General features: G+C 49.8%; 1 protein-coding gene across 2 annotated transcripts in view; it reads right to left on the bottom strand.

Moving 5' to 3' along the window:
• Positions 1–12915, bottom strand: part of ELAPOR2 (endosome-lysosome associated apoptosis and autophagy regulator family member 2) — a 155471-nt gene that overhangs the window by 58364 nt on the left and 84192 nt on the right. For both annotated transcript variants that reach the window (XM_050936807.1, XM_050936808.1), the window contains one exon: positions 270–465. In XM_050936807.1, coding sequence (XP_050792764.1) covers positions 270–465 — 196 coding nt within the window. The remainder of the gene's footprint in view (positions 1–269; positions 466–12915) is intronic.

Here is a 12915-nt window from a genome sequence, read left to right as displayed (position 1 = left end):
CGCATAGCGTGTTCAATTGTCCTCTCCATTAACCAGCTGATGGCATCATCAAACTCCAAGAACTTTCACTAACACATAACCAGCATTCCATTCTGAGGGGCGTGGTCTACCTATCACTGTTTTCAGTGACCACCTACATGTCACTATACTACCGGAGCAACTAGTTCCCACAGCAATATATGAGCTTGATCCAAAGCCCACTGAAATCCATGGGAGTCAAACCAACCCCTTCACCAGTGTGGCCACAGACCAGCCCATAAGCCTCTTACTTGTCACAGCTCTCTGCTTTATTCTCAGCTGATTCAACAGCAGTGTCCATGAAAGTTGCCACGTTGGAGAATCCTGCTGGCAGGTCATCCCATTCATCAAACTTGATCCCACTGCCCAAGGAATACGTCCCAGCGGCACATTTACTGCACATTTGATTCTTCATTTCTAGGTATTCACCAGAAGCACATGAAAAAGCTGTGAAGACAATAATTTACAACTGAGTAATTGTAAAGGGAATTAGCAGCATCGGTGAGCTGTCACTAAAGCAACCAGTCACAAAAGTCCCACCCATGAAAATTAGGAACATGGTGAATTAGCTCAGAAAACCATTGTAAAAATCAAGGTGCAAATTGACTTCTGTTTTTCACTTAACTGACAGAACTGGAGCCAAGTCTCAAATTACGGCTACTGATCAGCTTATTTGTCTCCATTAGCAAAGAGGAATTTTTAAAAAAATCTACACCTACAACCTGCGTGTGTAGCTAGTCTATGCAAAAATATGTTTGTATCACTGTTGTCACATTCTGCCTCACCATCCTCCCAATTCCTTTCAGGCACCTGTTGCATCTCGTGTTGGACTAAGATTGTGAGCTCTTTGGAGCAGCACCTATCTTTCATTACTGTCTGTACAGCATCCAATATGGTGCATCTTTATCTTTGATAGGGGCCTTTAGGCACTACTGGGATAAAAATAACAGCACTCAAAATACATTTCAGCTATGTCTAGGGGAAGTACTTACCTCAGTGTATGGAATAAATGATAGCATAATTTAGTGGTTAGAGTTTCCATTTTTTTACACCCATGATTCCAAAACCACCAACTTTACTTTTCCACTATCTCTGTAGGTACTTTTATGGCCATCATCACTGTAGTGTTCAAACCATTCTCAATTATTAATTAATTTTATCCTCACAACAGTCCTGTCAGGAAGGTAAATGTCCCTATTATACAGATGGGGAACTGAAACTCAGTGTAAATCAAATAACTTGCCTAAGGTCACAATGGAAATGGCTGAGCCAGGAATTAAACTCAAGATTCCTGAGTCCCCAGCCAGTGCTCTCTTCACTATTAGATAATCCTTCCACCATCACTTTTTCCTCTCATGATTTAATATCCCAGAATCCTTTTTCAGTGAAAAAATAAATATATATCATTAATAATCTGTTACTGGACGTTTTTAAGTTAATAGTGCCAATATGGCTAATGTAAGCATGTATAGCTAAATATGGATAATTTGAACATAAGAACGGCCATAGTGTGTAAGACCAAAGGTCCATCTAGCCCAGTAACCTGTCTTCTGACAGAGGCCAATGCCAGGTGCTTCAGAGGGAATGAACAGAACAGGTAATCATCAGGAGATCCATCCCCAGTCACCCATTCCCAGCTTCTGGAAAACAGAGGCAGGGACACTTCAGAGCATGGTTTTGCATCCCTGCCCATCCTGGCTCATACCCATTGATGGACCTACCTCCGTGATCATTGTGACATCCTTACACCCCAATATTCACCGCTGCCATGCAGTTAGGATGTTTTGTACAAAGTATGTCCTGTGGGGCATCATTCTAAAAGTCTGGATCTGCTAGACATTAATATCTCATTGGATTGTATGCGTTATTGTCATATGTGAAGTTATCAAGTTTGTCTATATATGTGTTAATGAAACATGTTGTGAGGTTGAAAATGCCCACAAGCAGCCTTTTAGGTACAACAATAGAAAGGCCAAACAATGCCAATGGCTTATTGAGGAAATGCACACAAGCACAAGGATTACCCCAGGAACTGTGTACAATAGAAACCTCTCAGAGCTAGCTCTACACAATGGGAACTGTTTGATGCACGTCACAGCATAAGAGCTTTCCAGCAAGTGGGAAGATCTAAAAGGGGGTCAATGACATCATGGAGGGACCTCACTCTCCCTACAATAACACACTTGGAAACACCTGAGGGGCAAGGACTGAACTGTGGGAAGCAATGGTCCCAGGCTAGAAGGATCTGATGCACGTCACAGCATAAGAGCTTTCCAGCAAGTGGGAAGATCTAAAAGGGGGTCAATGACATCATGGAGGGACCTCACTCTCCCTACAATAACACACTTGGAAACACCTGAGGGGCAAGGACTGAACTGTGGGAAGCAATGGTCCCAGGCTAGAAGGATCTTTAGCCGGTATATGAAAACCTGGGAAAGCCAGGACAACTTGTGCCTTAGAAGTCTGCCAGCCAGGTTATCACTCAGGGTGAGAATTTGCTAATTTATATCCTACCTATCCAGTGTGTTAAGCTCAGTTTGAAGTTTTTGTTTATTAACTAAGGTAATCAGCTTTGATATGTTGGCTATCCCTTATAATCACTTAAAATCTACCTCTTGTACTTAATAAACTTGTTTTTGTTCTAAACCCAGTTTGTGTAATTCATAATTGGGGGTGCAAAAGGCTGTGCATCTCTCTCTCCACAGTGTGGGAGAGGGCAAATTTCAATTAGCTTACACTGGACAGTTCTCGGTGCAGAGCAACACAATACAATTTTGGGTTTACTCTCCAGAGGGGGAGTGCACTTGAGCGCTGGGAAATTCCTTAGCTGAAAGCCTTCCCATGCAGTACTGATTTCTGTATCTGTGTCTTTCTGAAGCTGGGTGTGTCCCCACCAGAGGAGGCTGGAGGGGCTGGCTTAGCAAGACCGGGTGCGGGAGCCCAGGCTGGTGGAACAGGAGGGCTCAGTGGTACCCCAGTACATCAGGTGGCACCCTGGAAGGGGGGCAACCCATCAAAATCATATCTTATTTGCATGTCATATCTCACGTTTTAAATGCTGGGCTCTGCGTAGCCAGCTGTTGTCATGGGTTTTATATAAAAAGTAAATACGAAGTAATACCTTCTTATCCAAAATATCATGAATTTCACACTCTGCAATGATATATATTCAATAAAACTAATTACTACCATGATTTATATCTCCGCTATTTAAAAATACATAATGAGGTACCATAACCAAGTGGAGGAATTCTCAAGCTCTTTCATGACCCCCAAATCCACTTTTGCTTTCTACCATCCCCAAGCCATGCATTCTTTCATGGGCAAATGGGTTTTGCAAGCCCCATCCTGTGTGATTGGTAAAGCACCATTTATGCTCATGGGGCCAGAGCCTCAGTTAATGTAAATTGGCATAAATCAGTTTAAACCAGCCAAGGATGTAATGCATGATATTATACATATGTACTTATGTTTATCTCACACGAAAAGAACCTGATGGACTTAAAACACTTTGAGAAAAGAGTTGTACAGTAGCAGAAAGTACAGGTCATATCCAAATCCCAGCTAAGCCTGAAGTTCAGGATCTCACTCATGTATTTGACTCACAAACAGCATTCCTTTCTGTAATCATCCCTGACTGGCAGGGCTAGACGGAAAGATCATAGATAGGCCAAATTCTCCTCTCCGTAATTTTGATACAACCTCCATGCATAGGCGGCAGGTTATATACGTTTGTGGTGCCCGAGCACCAGGAATATACAGGGCCGAGTGCCCTGCTCCAGCAATATTTGGAGCTGGGTCTCTCCCCCGGCCCTGTCTGGATCGGGCCCCGGGGCCCGCAGGTCTCCCCCCGCCCCCCGCGTCCCTGCCTGGAGCAGGTCCCGGCCTCCGCCGTCCACCCCTACCCCTGCGTCCCCTCCCCGCCGCGTACCTGCCTGACAGAAAACAGTGTGGCGCCTCTCCCCTGCCTGCTTGCACTGCCAGAGAGCGGCTCCCGGCAGAACTGCTGTCTGCTGCCCAGGGTCCTAGCGCCTGGCACCCACAATTGGCAAGGCAGGCTGCCCTTACCCTGTCCTTCCGCCCTAGCCCTGAGCCTCTCCAACGCCCCAAACCCCTCATCCCCAGCCAGAGCCCTCTTCCCCTGCACCCTAATCCTCTGCCCCAGACCTGAGCCCCCTCGCATCATGATCCCCTCATCTTCAGCCCCAACCCTCATCCCTCTGCACCCTGATCCTCTACCCCAGCCCTGAGCCCCCCCTGCATCATGAACCCCTCATCCTCAGCCTAACAGCCCTCACCCCACACCCCACACCCCAGCCCTCTGCCCTAGCCCTGAGCCCCCCTGCATCATGAACCCCTCATCCTCAGCCTAACAGCCCTCACCCCACACCCCAACCCTCTGCCCTAGCCCTGAGCCCCCCGCATCATGAACCTCTCATCCTCAGCCCCAACCCTCATCCCTCTGCACCCTGATCCTCTACCCCAGCCCTGAGCCCCCTCGCATCATGATCCCCTCATCTTCAGCCCCAACCCTCATCCCTCTGCACCGATCCTCTACCCTAGCCCTGAGCCCCCCCACATCATGAACCCCTCATCCTCAGCCTAACAGCCCTCACCCCACAGCCCAACCCTCTTCCCTAGCCCTGAGCCCCCTCCTGCATCATGAATTCTTCATCCTTAGCCCCACAGCCCTCACTTCTGCACTCCCTCCTATCCCCAAACTCCCTCCCAGAGCGTGCACCACCTCCCCCTTCCTACACCCCCACCCCCAACTCAGAGCCTGCACCCAAACTCCGTCCCAAAGCCTGCACCCCTCACCCCCTCCTGCATACCTACCCCCCGCCCCAGCCCTCCTGCACCCAGCACCCAAACTCCTTCCCAAAGCCTGCACCCCTCCTGCACCCTAATCCTGAGCCCAGAACCTGCACTCCAGACCTCCCCCCCGAAACCCCGCCCAGAGCCTTAGGCAGGTGGGGACGGAGTCTGGGGGGGCGGAGTTGGGGGGGCGGGTTCTGGGTACCACCAAAATTTCTACAAACTTGCCACCCATGCCTCCATGAATTTGAATGTATGATTTTCCAAACAAACCATTGTATCCATTCTAATACAGTCTTCATACTCATGAAATGGAGAGGAATCTGTTTAGGTCTCAAAAGTAGGAAAATATCCCTCTTCAGGAACGGTGCTTAACTTTAAACATGTGTTTAAGTCCCACTGAAATTGATTTCAATGGAATTTAAGCACATGCTTAAAATTAAACACTTGCACAAGGGTTTTCCTGAACTGGGGCCTTATATTGTAAACTCTTTGAGGCAAAGAGTAACTTTTCATTTTGTGTGTATATAGAGAGTAGCACAATGGCACCCCGATCCCTGATTAGTCATGAAGGTGTTATAGCATCATTAATAAATAAATACTAATACTAATCTTTTCCTGTTTTGTTTTCTTGGTGTTTTTCTTGAAGAGTGTGAAGAGAAGCCATCAGGAAAACACAGCAAGACATATCATGGTGCTGTTTAAGCCGGTTATCAACTCCCATCAATTTTTTTTAATGCTTTTGTTTTGTTAAAAAAGAAATTGAGAATATTGCTGAACCACATGTTCCAAATTTTTGAACTTCAAATAGAGGATCGGTATCCAAGAGAAACTCACTGCCATACTGACAGCACAGCAGGCATCAGAGCCTCCTGTTCAGCTTCTACTGGAGGTGACCAGAGATTCCTACTGTAATGGAGTAGTATTGTTCCATTCCTTATGCTCTGATAATTTCAGATGAGGGGAAAGGGAAAAAATCACTGCAACCTTTTGACGCAGGAACAGCTTGAATAACAAGGCAGACAGCTGTCCAGGAGGCTCAAGCTCATCATTGACCTTCAGCACTAGAGACAAAACCTGCTGGTTCGTGTCCATCCCTCCCCATCAGGCCCAGATGGAGGCCATGCCCCCTTGCTGCTGCATCTCTGTAAAGACCAGTGTAAAGGGGAATTAACAGCCTCAGAGGCAGGACGGAGCATCAGACAGTCTAGGGCCTGCCGACTTGGCAGGCAGACAAATGCAGGCCTCTTGGCTTAAGATGGGGAGGGGCAGCAGCTGGAGGTTTGAGGACCTGGGCCCATCCTACTCCATGGGTCCCAGCCCAGGGCCCTAACAGTGGTGGAAAGCTCCGCTACTGGGTCAGCGGGGATCCCACTACAACATGCTGACCAGCATTCTGGTCACACAACCAGATTATTGTCTGGTGTCCCTGGGGCTACTTCCCATGATCCTCTCACTGGGTACCTTCAGTTTGTGGGGGTCTTTCGTCTCCCCAGGTACACAGCTAGTGGCAGTCCCAGCAACTCTTCAGCATCCTTGTCAACTGGCAGCCCCTTTAGATCCGCAGCACTGCAGAGGTCCCCCTCAGGCGTAAGCCCCAGCAGTAGGCAGGAGGTGGCTGTCTCCTTCACCGGCTCCAGCCCAACTGAGCTGTAGGGCCCGCCTTTTATATTTTCTGTCCTGCCCCACTGTTTCTGGAGGAGTGGGCATGGCTTGCCTGGCTCCACCCTCAGGGCTGGCCTGGTCCCTGTCCTCCAGCCATGACAAGGAATCTGTATTTGCATGTTTCTTCCCAGCACGATGCTGCACTGTAAATGCAAAAGGTTGGAGGATAAGGTACCACTGCATCAGTATCCTTCATGGTTTGTCATCATTTCAGGGGTGCATGGTCCGTCACTACAACAAAGGACCCGCTCAGGAGGTAATAATGGAGGGCTTCTACCGTCCACTTAAACGCTAAGACTTCTTTCTCAATGACCGAATAGTTGTGCTCCCCATTTGGACAATGAAACCATGAGTGAAGTCAGGGTTTTACAGTACCAGTTCTTGGCATAGGTGGTCCTTCAGTGTCCAAAATGCCTCTTCGCATTTGTGGGACCAGAGTACCCACTGCGGGCTGTACTTAATGAGTAGCTCAATCAAGGGTGCAGCAACTGTGGCAAAGCTGGGAATGAATCAGCGATAATACCCCACTAGTCGCCTCACCTTTTTTGGTGGTGGTTGGACTGAGTGCACCTAGATAGCCTGGACCTTCCTGACCAGGGGGCACACCTTCCCTTGCCCAAGGGTGTAAATGAGGTATGTGGTCTCTTGCTAACCAATCTGGATCTTCTTAGAGTTTGCAGTCACCCCTGCCTCCTGGAGGGTCCTCAGGATGGCTGCCAATTGGTCCAGGTGGTCCTCCCAGTGGCGACTGTAGATCACTATATCATTGAGATAGGCAAGGTGTACTCAACATGGGGCTGCAGTAGATGCTCCATCAGACACTGGAAGGTCGTAGGGGCTCCATGAAGGCTGAAGGTCATCCTGGTAAATTGGTAGAGCCTGCTGAGTGTAGCAAAGGCTGTTTTTTTTCTTCAATCCGGGTTCCACTGGGATCTGTCAGCAGCCCTTGGTCAGATCCAAGGTGTTGATGTAGTGGGCCTCTGAGTCAGTCAAGTAGCTCATCAATCCAGGGCATTGGATATGTGTCGAATTTAGAGATAGTGTTGACCCTCCAGAAATCACTGCAGAATCAGAGGGTCTCATCTGGCTTAGGGACCAGCACTATGGGGCTGCACCACTCGCTCTATGACTTCTTGATTACTCCTAGGTCTGCCATTACCTAGACCTCCTGCTCTATCACATCCCGCATTCGATGCAGTAGACGTCTTGTCACTTCATGAACCATTTCCCCTGGGTTGGTCTGGATGATGTGCTGTCCAGGTAAGGCTGTGAAAGTTTTGGGAAAGGCTTCCAGCTGCCACTTCGTCTGCTTCCGCTGCTCTTTCGTGGGGGTATCCCTGAGCAGGGGCTCTTCGCTCTCTGCCACCACAGGGACCTTGCAGTTGCAGTACAGACTGTAGGAGCCCCTGGGTACGGGACAGGGTCTGTTCCCAGGTCTCCTGCATTAAGTAGAGCAAACCCCAAAGCTGGTGACTGTACAGTAGCTCAAATGGCAAGAACTTGGTGGAGGCTTGTGGCACTTCCCTAATGGCAAGCAGTAAGGCGGGGGGTGGGGGGAAGATCAGTTGATCCCAGTGGCACAAGTCCTTAGGCGGATCTTCCAGAGCATATTTTTAGAGGCCCGGTTGAACTAATCCATCCGTCTGGGGGTGGTAGATTGATGTCCACAGCTTCTTGATCCCTAGGAAGCCAAAGACTTTGCAGAGCAGCTGGGAGGTGAAGTTTGTCCCCTGGTCTGTAACAGTCTCCCGGTGTAAGTCCACCCAAGTGAAGATCTTCAGGGGTTCAGCTGCGATGATCCATTCGGTGGCTTTCCTTAGGGGGATGGCCTCTGGAAAGCGGATAGCATAGTACATCACTACTAGAACGTAGTGGAAGCCAGTGACACTTTTTGTGAGTGGCCCCACCTGGTCCATCACGACCCTCTCAAAGAGCGTCCCTACCGCCAGCAAGGGGATCAGTGGGGTATTTTGTACCCACAGAGGCACTGCCATTTGGCACTCTGGGCAGGAAGTGCAGTAATCCTTGACATCTCAGCGCATGCCCTGCCAAAAGAACCAGGCCAAGACCCAGGCCAGGGTCTTCTCCTGTCCCAAATGGCCAGTTGCAGTGATGTCATGGGCTAATCTCAGTACTGCCCACCAGTGACACTAGGACACGACCAGCTGGGAATGAGGTTCATGGGTCTGAGGGTCTCAGTCGACCCGGTACAGGAGCTCCCCTGTCAACTTGAAACATGGCCACTGGGCCGCTCACTGCATATCCATTGTCATCCCATTGATATACGCTATCTGTTCATAGGCCCAGCTGAGGGTGGGGTCTTCTCTTTGGTCCCTGCTGAAGTTGACTCCCGCGTCCAGGGGGCTTCCCTGCCGTCCAACCAGGGTAGCTCGTTTCCTTCTGGGGTGCTGAGGGCCCCAGGTGGGGCTGAAGGGTTGCCTGGGTTAGTCTTCCTGGGCCCCTCAACCTTGCCCTCAAGGGGGTCTCCCTCGAGAGCCATCTGCACCAGTAGGTCCCAGAGACTCACAGTTCGCAGAAGCTTAGTGAATTCCGGCCAGTTTCATCTGAGAATGATGGGGTAGGCAGCTTCGGGGCAACCCCCACCATCATTACCCGGGTCACTCTGTCCACAGTTAGCGGTACCTGGGCACTTGGATATGACTTCAAGTCCCCATGAATACAGAGGAGTTGAATCTGGCCCAGTGCAAGGTCACTTGCCGGTGCAAGTCACTGATACACTAGGGTTTGCCAACAGCCAGAGTCCACCAGGTCATGCATTTGTTTCCTGCCAAGGTCCCTGGGGACAGTCACCTTGGTGGTAGGACGCAAGCGGGCATGGGCCTCTCCGGTGTAAACCTGGCCAGAGGAGCAGTCCATGACTGGGCACTGTCACTGGAGGTGTCCAAATCGACCACAAGCAAAATAGGAATCAATCTCAGTGTGGCTGGCTCAGTTCTTGGGGTTCTGCGGATGATTTGGAGGGCTCTGGTTCAGGGATTTCCCTGCTTTGCCATGGCCTGCAGGCGTTCCATGGGACATCGGGATGGATTGTGGCAGGTAGCTGCTGCGTCCCTCATTGTGGCTTGAGCCTGTCCAGACCACTGTCTTAGGGCTGGAGGGTCTATCTGAGCCCAAGGGGCTCCGCAGTGCCGCTGCAGCTACAGGCATTACTGTGGTTTCTGCGGCCAGAAAATCCTCCATTAGGCCGACCACCATCCTCAAGGTGGTGGGTTGATTTTGAAGGACCCAGACTCTCCCTCAGGGTGGAAGAATGTGAATGAATTGCTCGACGAACACCTGCTTGGTTACTTCAGTGGTGGAATGTTGTTTGGGTTGGAACCACTGCCAGCAGATGTCCTTGAGCTCCTGTGGCATGACCCAGGGTCGGGTCCCTGGCGGGTAGGTCTCCCCCCAGAACTGGCACCAAAAAGTTTCAGGGGTGATGTCTAGAGCGCCAAGGATGGCCAACTTTACTGCTTTGTAGTTGCAGACCTCATCATTGGGGAGCCCGCAATAAGCGGCCTGAGCCACCCCCATTAAGTAGGGGGCCAAAAGCATGGTCCATTGGTTTGGTGGCCAACCCGCCACCAAAGTGACCCGCTCAAAAGCTTTCAGGAAGGCTTCTGGATCATCATCAGGCCCCATCTTTGTGAGGTGTACCGGCATCATGGTGGTTGTTGGGGTTGTCGCTCCTCCAGGAGTGGGGCTGGAGGGGCTGGGAAGCAGGGTGGCCAGCTGCTGAAAGCACTGTTGCTGCTATTCCTGCTCCTGGGCCCCCACTTTCCCAATCAACTGCTGCTGCTGGGCCCCAAGTTGCTGCACCTGTTGCTGCTGCAGCTGGACTGCCTGCTGCTGCAGCTGGTTCTCCGCCCCCCCATTTTATAAACTTGTCCAGTTCCATCGTAGTCTCTCAAGTGGGCAGCAGGCTAGGAGCACATGCAGTCCCGTTGTCTCAGGGGTTACCCGTGTTCTCCACCACATGTAGAGGGTCATGTCTGTCCCTCCTGGTCAGGCCTGGAGGGAGGCCACACCCCCTTGCTACTGCATCTCCGTAAAGACTGGTATAAAGGGGAATTAGCAGCATCAGAGGCCCAGGCCCTGACCCTCTAGGCAGGGCAGAGCACCGAACAGTCTAGAGGATTGGGCCCTCCAGCAGGAAGGAGCAACAACAGGCTAGGGGCTCAGGGGCTCAGGCAGGCAGAGCACCAAAGTGTCTAGGGCCTGCCATCTTGGCTCGGGCAGATGGCAGACAAATGCAGGCCTCTTAGCTTAAGGTGGGGAGGCTTCCACCCCAGGGACAAGGTTGGCAGCAATGGGTAGGGAGACCCAGCCACACCCTACTTCACGAAGTGTCAGGCCAGGGCCCTAACAGTGGCGGAGGGCTCCGCCATTGGGTCCACAGGGATCCCATCACAACACACTGACCAGTATTCTGGACAGTTGTCTGGTGTCCCTGAGCTACTTCCTATAATCCCCTGGCTGGGTACCTTCAGTTCGTAAGGGTCCTCCATGTCCCTGGGGTGCACAGCTAGCAGCAATCCCAGCAGCTCTTTGACGTCACTGTTGGCTGGCAGCTCTGACAGTCCCTTCGGGTCCTCGGTGCTGCAGAGGACCCCTTTGGGTGCAAGCCCCAGCAGCAAACATCAGGTGGCTGTCTCCTTAACCGGCTCTGGCCCAACTGAGCTGTAGGGCCTGCCTTTTATACTTTCTGTCCCACCTCTCTGTTTTGGGCAGGGTGGCGGTGGCTTGCCTGGCGCCACCCACTAAGGAGTGGGTGGTGGTTCCTCCCATCTGGCCGGGAGGGAGGCCAGGCCCCTTGCTCCACCCACTCTAATTTTGTTTTGAAATTTGCTAGCTTATGTCAGCCAGATATTACCTTACTCCACAGGAGGCTGCGCTTCCTGTCAAAACACATACATCTGCAAGCAAAACTAGCTCTGGGCAGGCCAGCTGCTTGCCAGGTTCAGTTAGAGGCTGAATGTGGAACAGCTGCATAACTTGAGTTTATTCCAGTCAGTACTGAGCGACGATGGAGTGGGGAAGAATGGGATGAGAAGCGTATTGCTGTGGAAGCATCTATGTGATAAGCAGAGCTATGGTCTCATTGCCTGCAGTCGTTAACAACAAAGGAAAACAAACAAAAAAGCCAACTTATTTTGAATCTAAGCCACACTTGTCAAAATGCAGAAGTGCCTTTTATATCTGTTGTCTCCTAGTCAGCTGTTATGGTTATGGGATTATTTTGATGGCGAGTGGGTTATGACAGAACCGCTGGGGTTTCTGTAGAAAAGATATCCCCAAACTCTTGGTCCATGAGGCACCTGCTAGTGTTCCACAAAAAGATAACCAACTGGTTGTAGGGTGCTGGCTCCTTTTCTTCTTCACAGCTGCTAAAAAATTCATTAAAATACAGCTAAACATATATTCAACACTTTCCTGTTACTACTTCCTCACATGCATTGCAGCAGTTGCCACAGTGACATTATATAAGCAAGAATGAGAGAGGTGGGTGATTGTGAAGAGAAAGAAAGGAGTCCACAAGATAATCTCACTGTTAAGATGGGGGTAAAATTTTCCAAAGTGTCCTAGAGGTTTAGGAGCTTAATTCCTATTTTCAAGTGACAGGCATTTAGGAGCCTAAATGTGAACTTTCTATGTGACTAAGATGCCAAAATCAATGGGAATATGGTGCCTAAATACCTTTCAAAATCTGGCCCATAAGTGCCTACGTCACTTTTGAAAATGGGAATTCAGCTCGATAGTCAATTAGGCGCTTTTGAAATTTTTACCCATGGTTCACACTTTGAAAAAGTTTGGGCATCCCTGCTTTAGAACATATTCTCCCTGGTATGGAAGGCCACTGGCAGCAGAGACAGCTTCCTTATAGTTCAAGGATTAACTCTGGGTATATACCTATATATACACAACAGCTTCCATATAGTAATACAAATTGTGGATACAGAGAATTAGATACCCAGAGACTACTTGCATCAGTCTATTGGAAGTATTTCTAATACATACGACTAGGCATGAAGGTATCTAAGGGAGCTGTTTTCCCGCCATGCCTATTCATGGGTATTTTAGATTAGAAAATACTTTCAGTGGCAATTAGAAACGATGGATCATATTGTGCTACCAGTTACACTGGTGTAAATCTGGAGTAGTTCTACTGAAGCTGCTGGAATTACTTCAAATTTACAGCACTGCGAGAGCGGAATTCGTTCAAACCAAGCAAAGGTTGTTGTAGTTTGTACAGCTTGCTAGTCTCAGGGATAAAAGGCGCTATTATGTATTATTACATATCATCTCTCACAGCCCCGCTGTGTCAAGCTATACTGCCAGGGCCTCCATCTCTGCTGCCTTGCCCTGTAGGTAGTTATATACATCTAGGCGAAGCGGATGCAAAGCACCACCAAT

The sequence above is a fragment of the Gopherus flavomarginatus genome, chromosome 1 (assembly GCF_025201925.1).
Source record: "Gopherus flavomarginatus isolate rGopFla2 chromosome 1, rGopFla2.mat.asm, whole genome shotgun sequence".
Lineage (NCBI taxonomy): Eukaryota > Metazoa > Chordata > Testudines > Testudinidae > Gopherus > Gopherus flavomarginatus.
The sequence above is the reverse complement of the archived record's forward strand: the minus strand, read 5'-3'. Positions and strand labels throughout refer to the sequence as shown.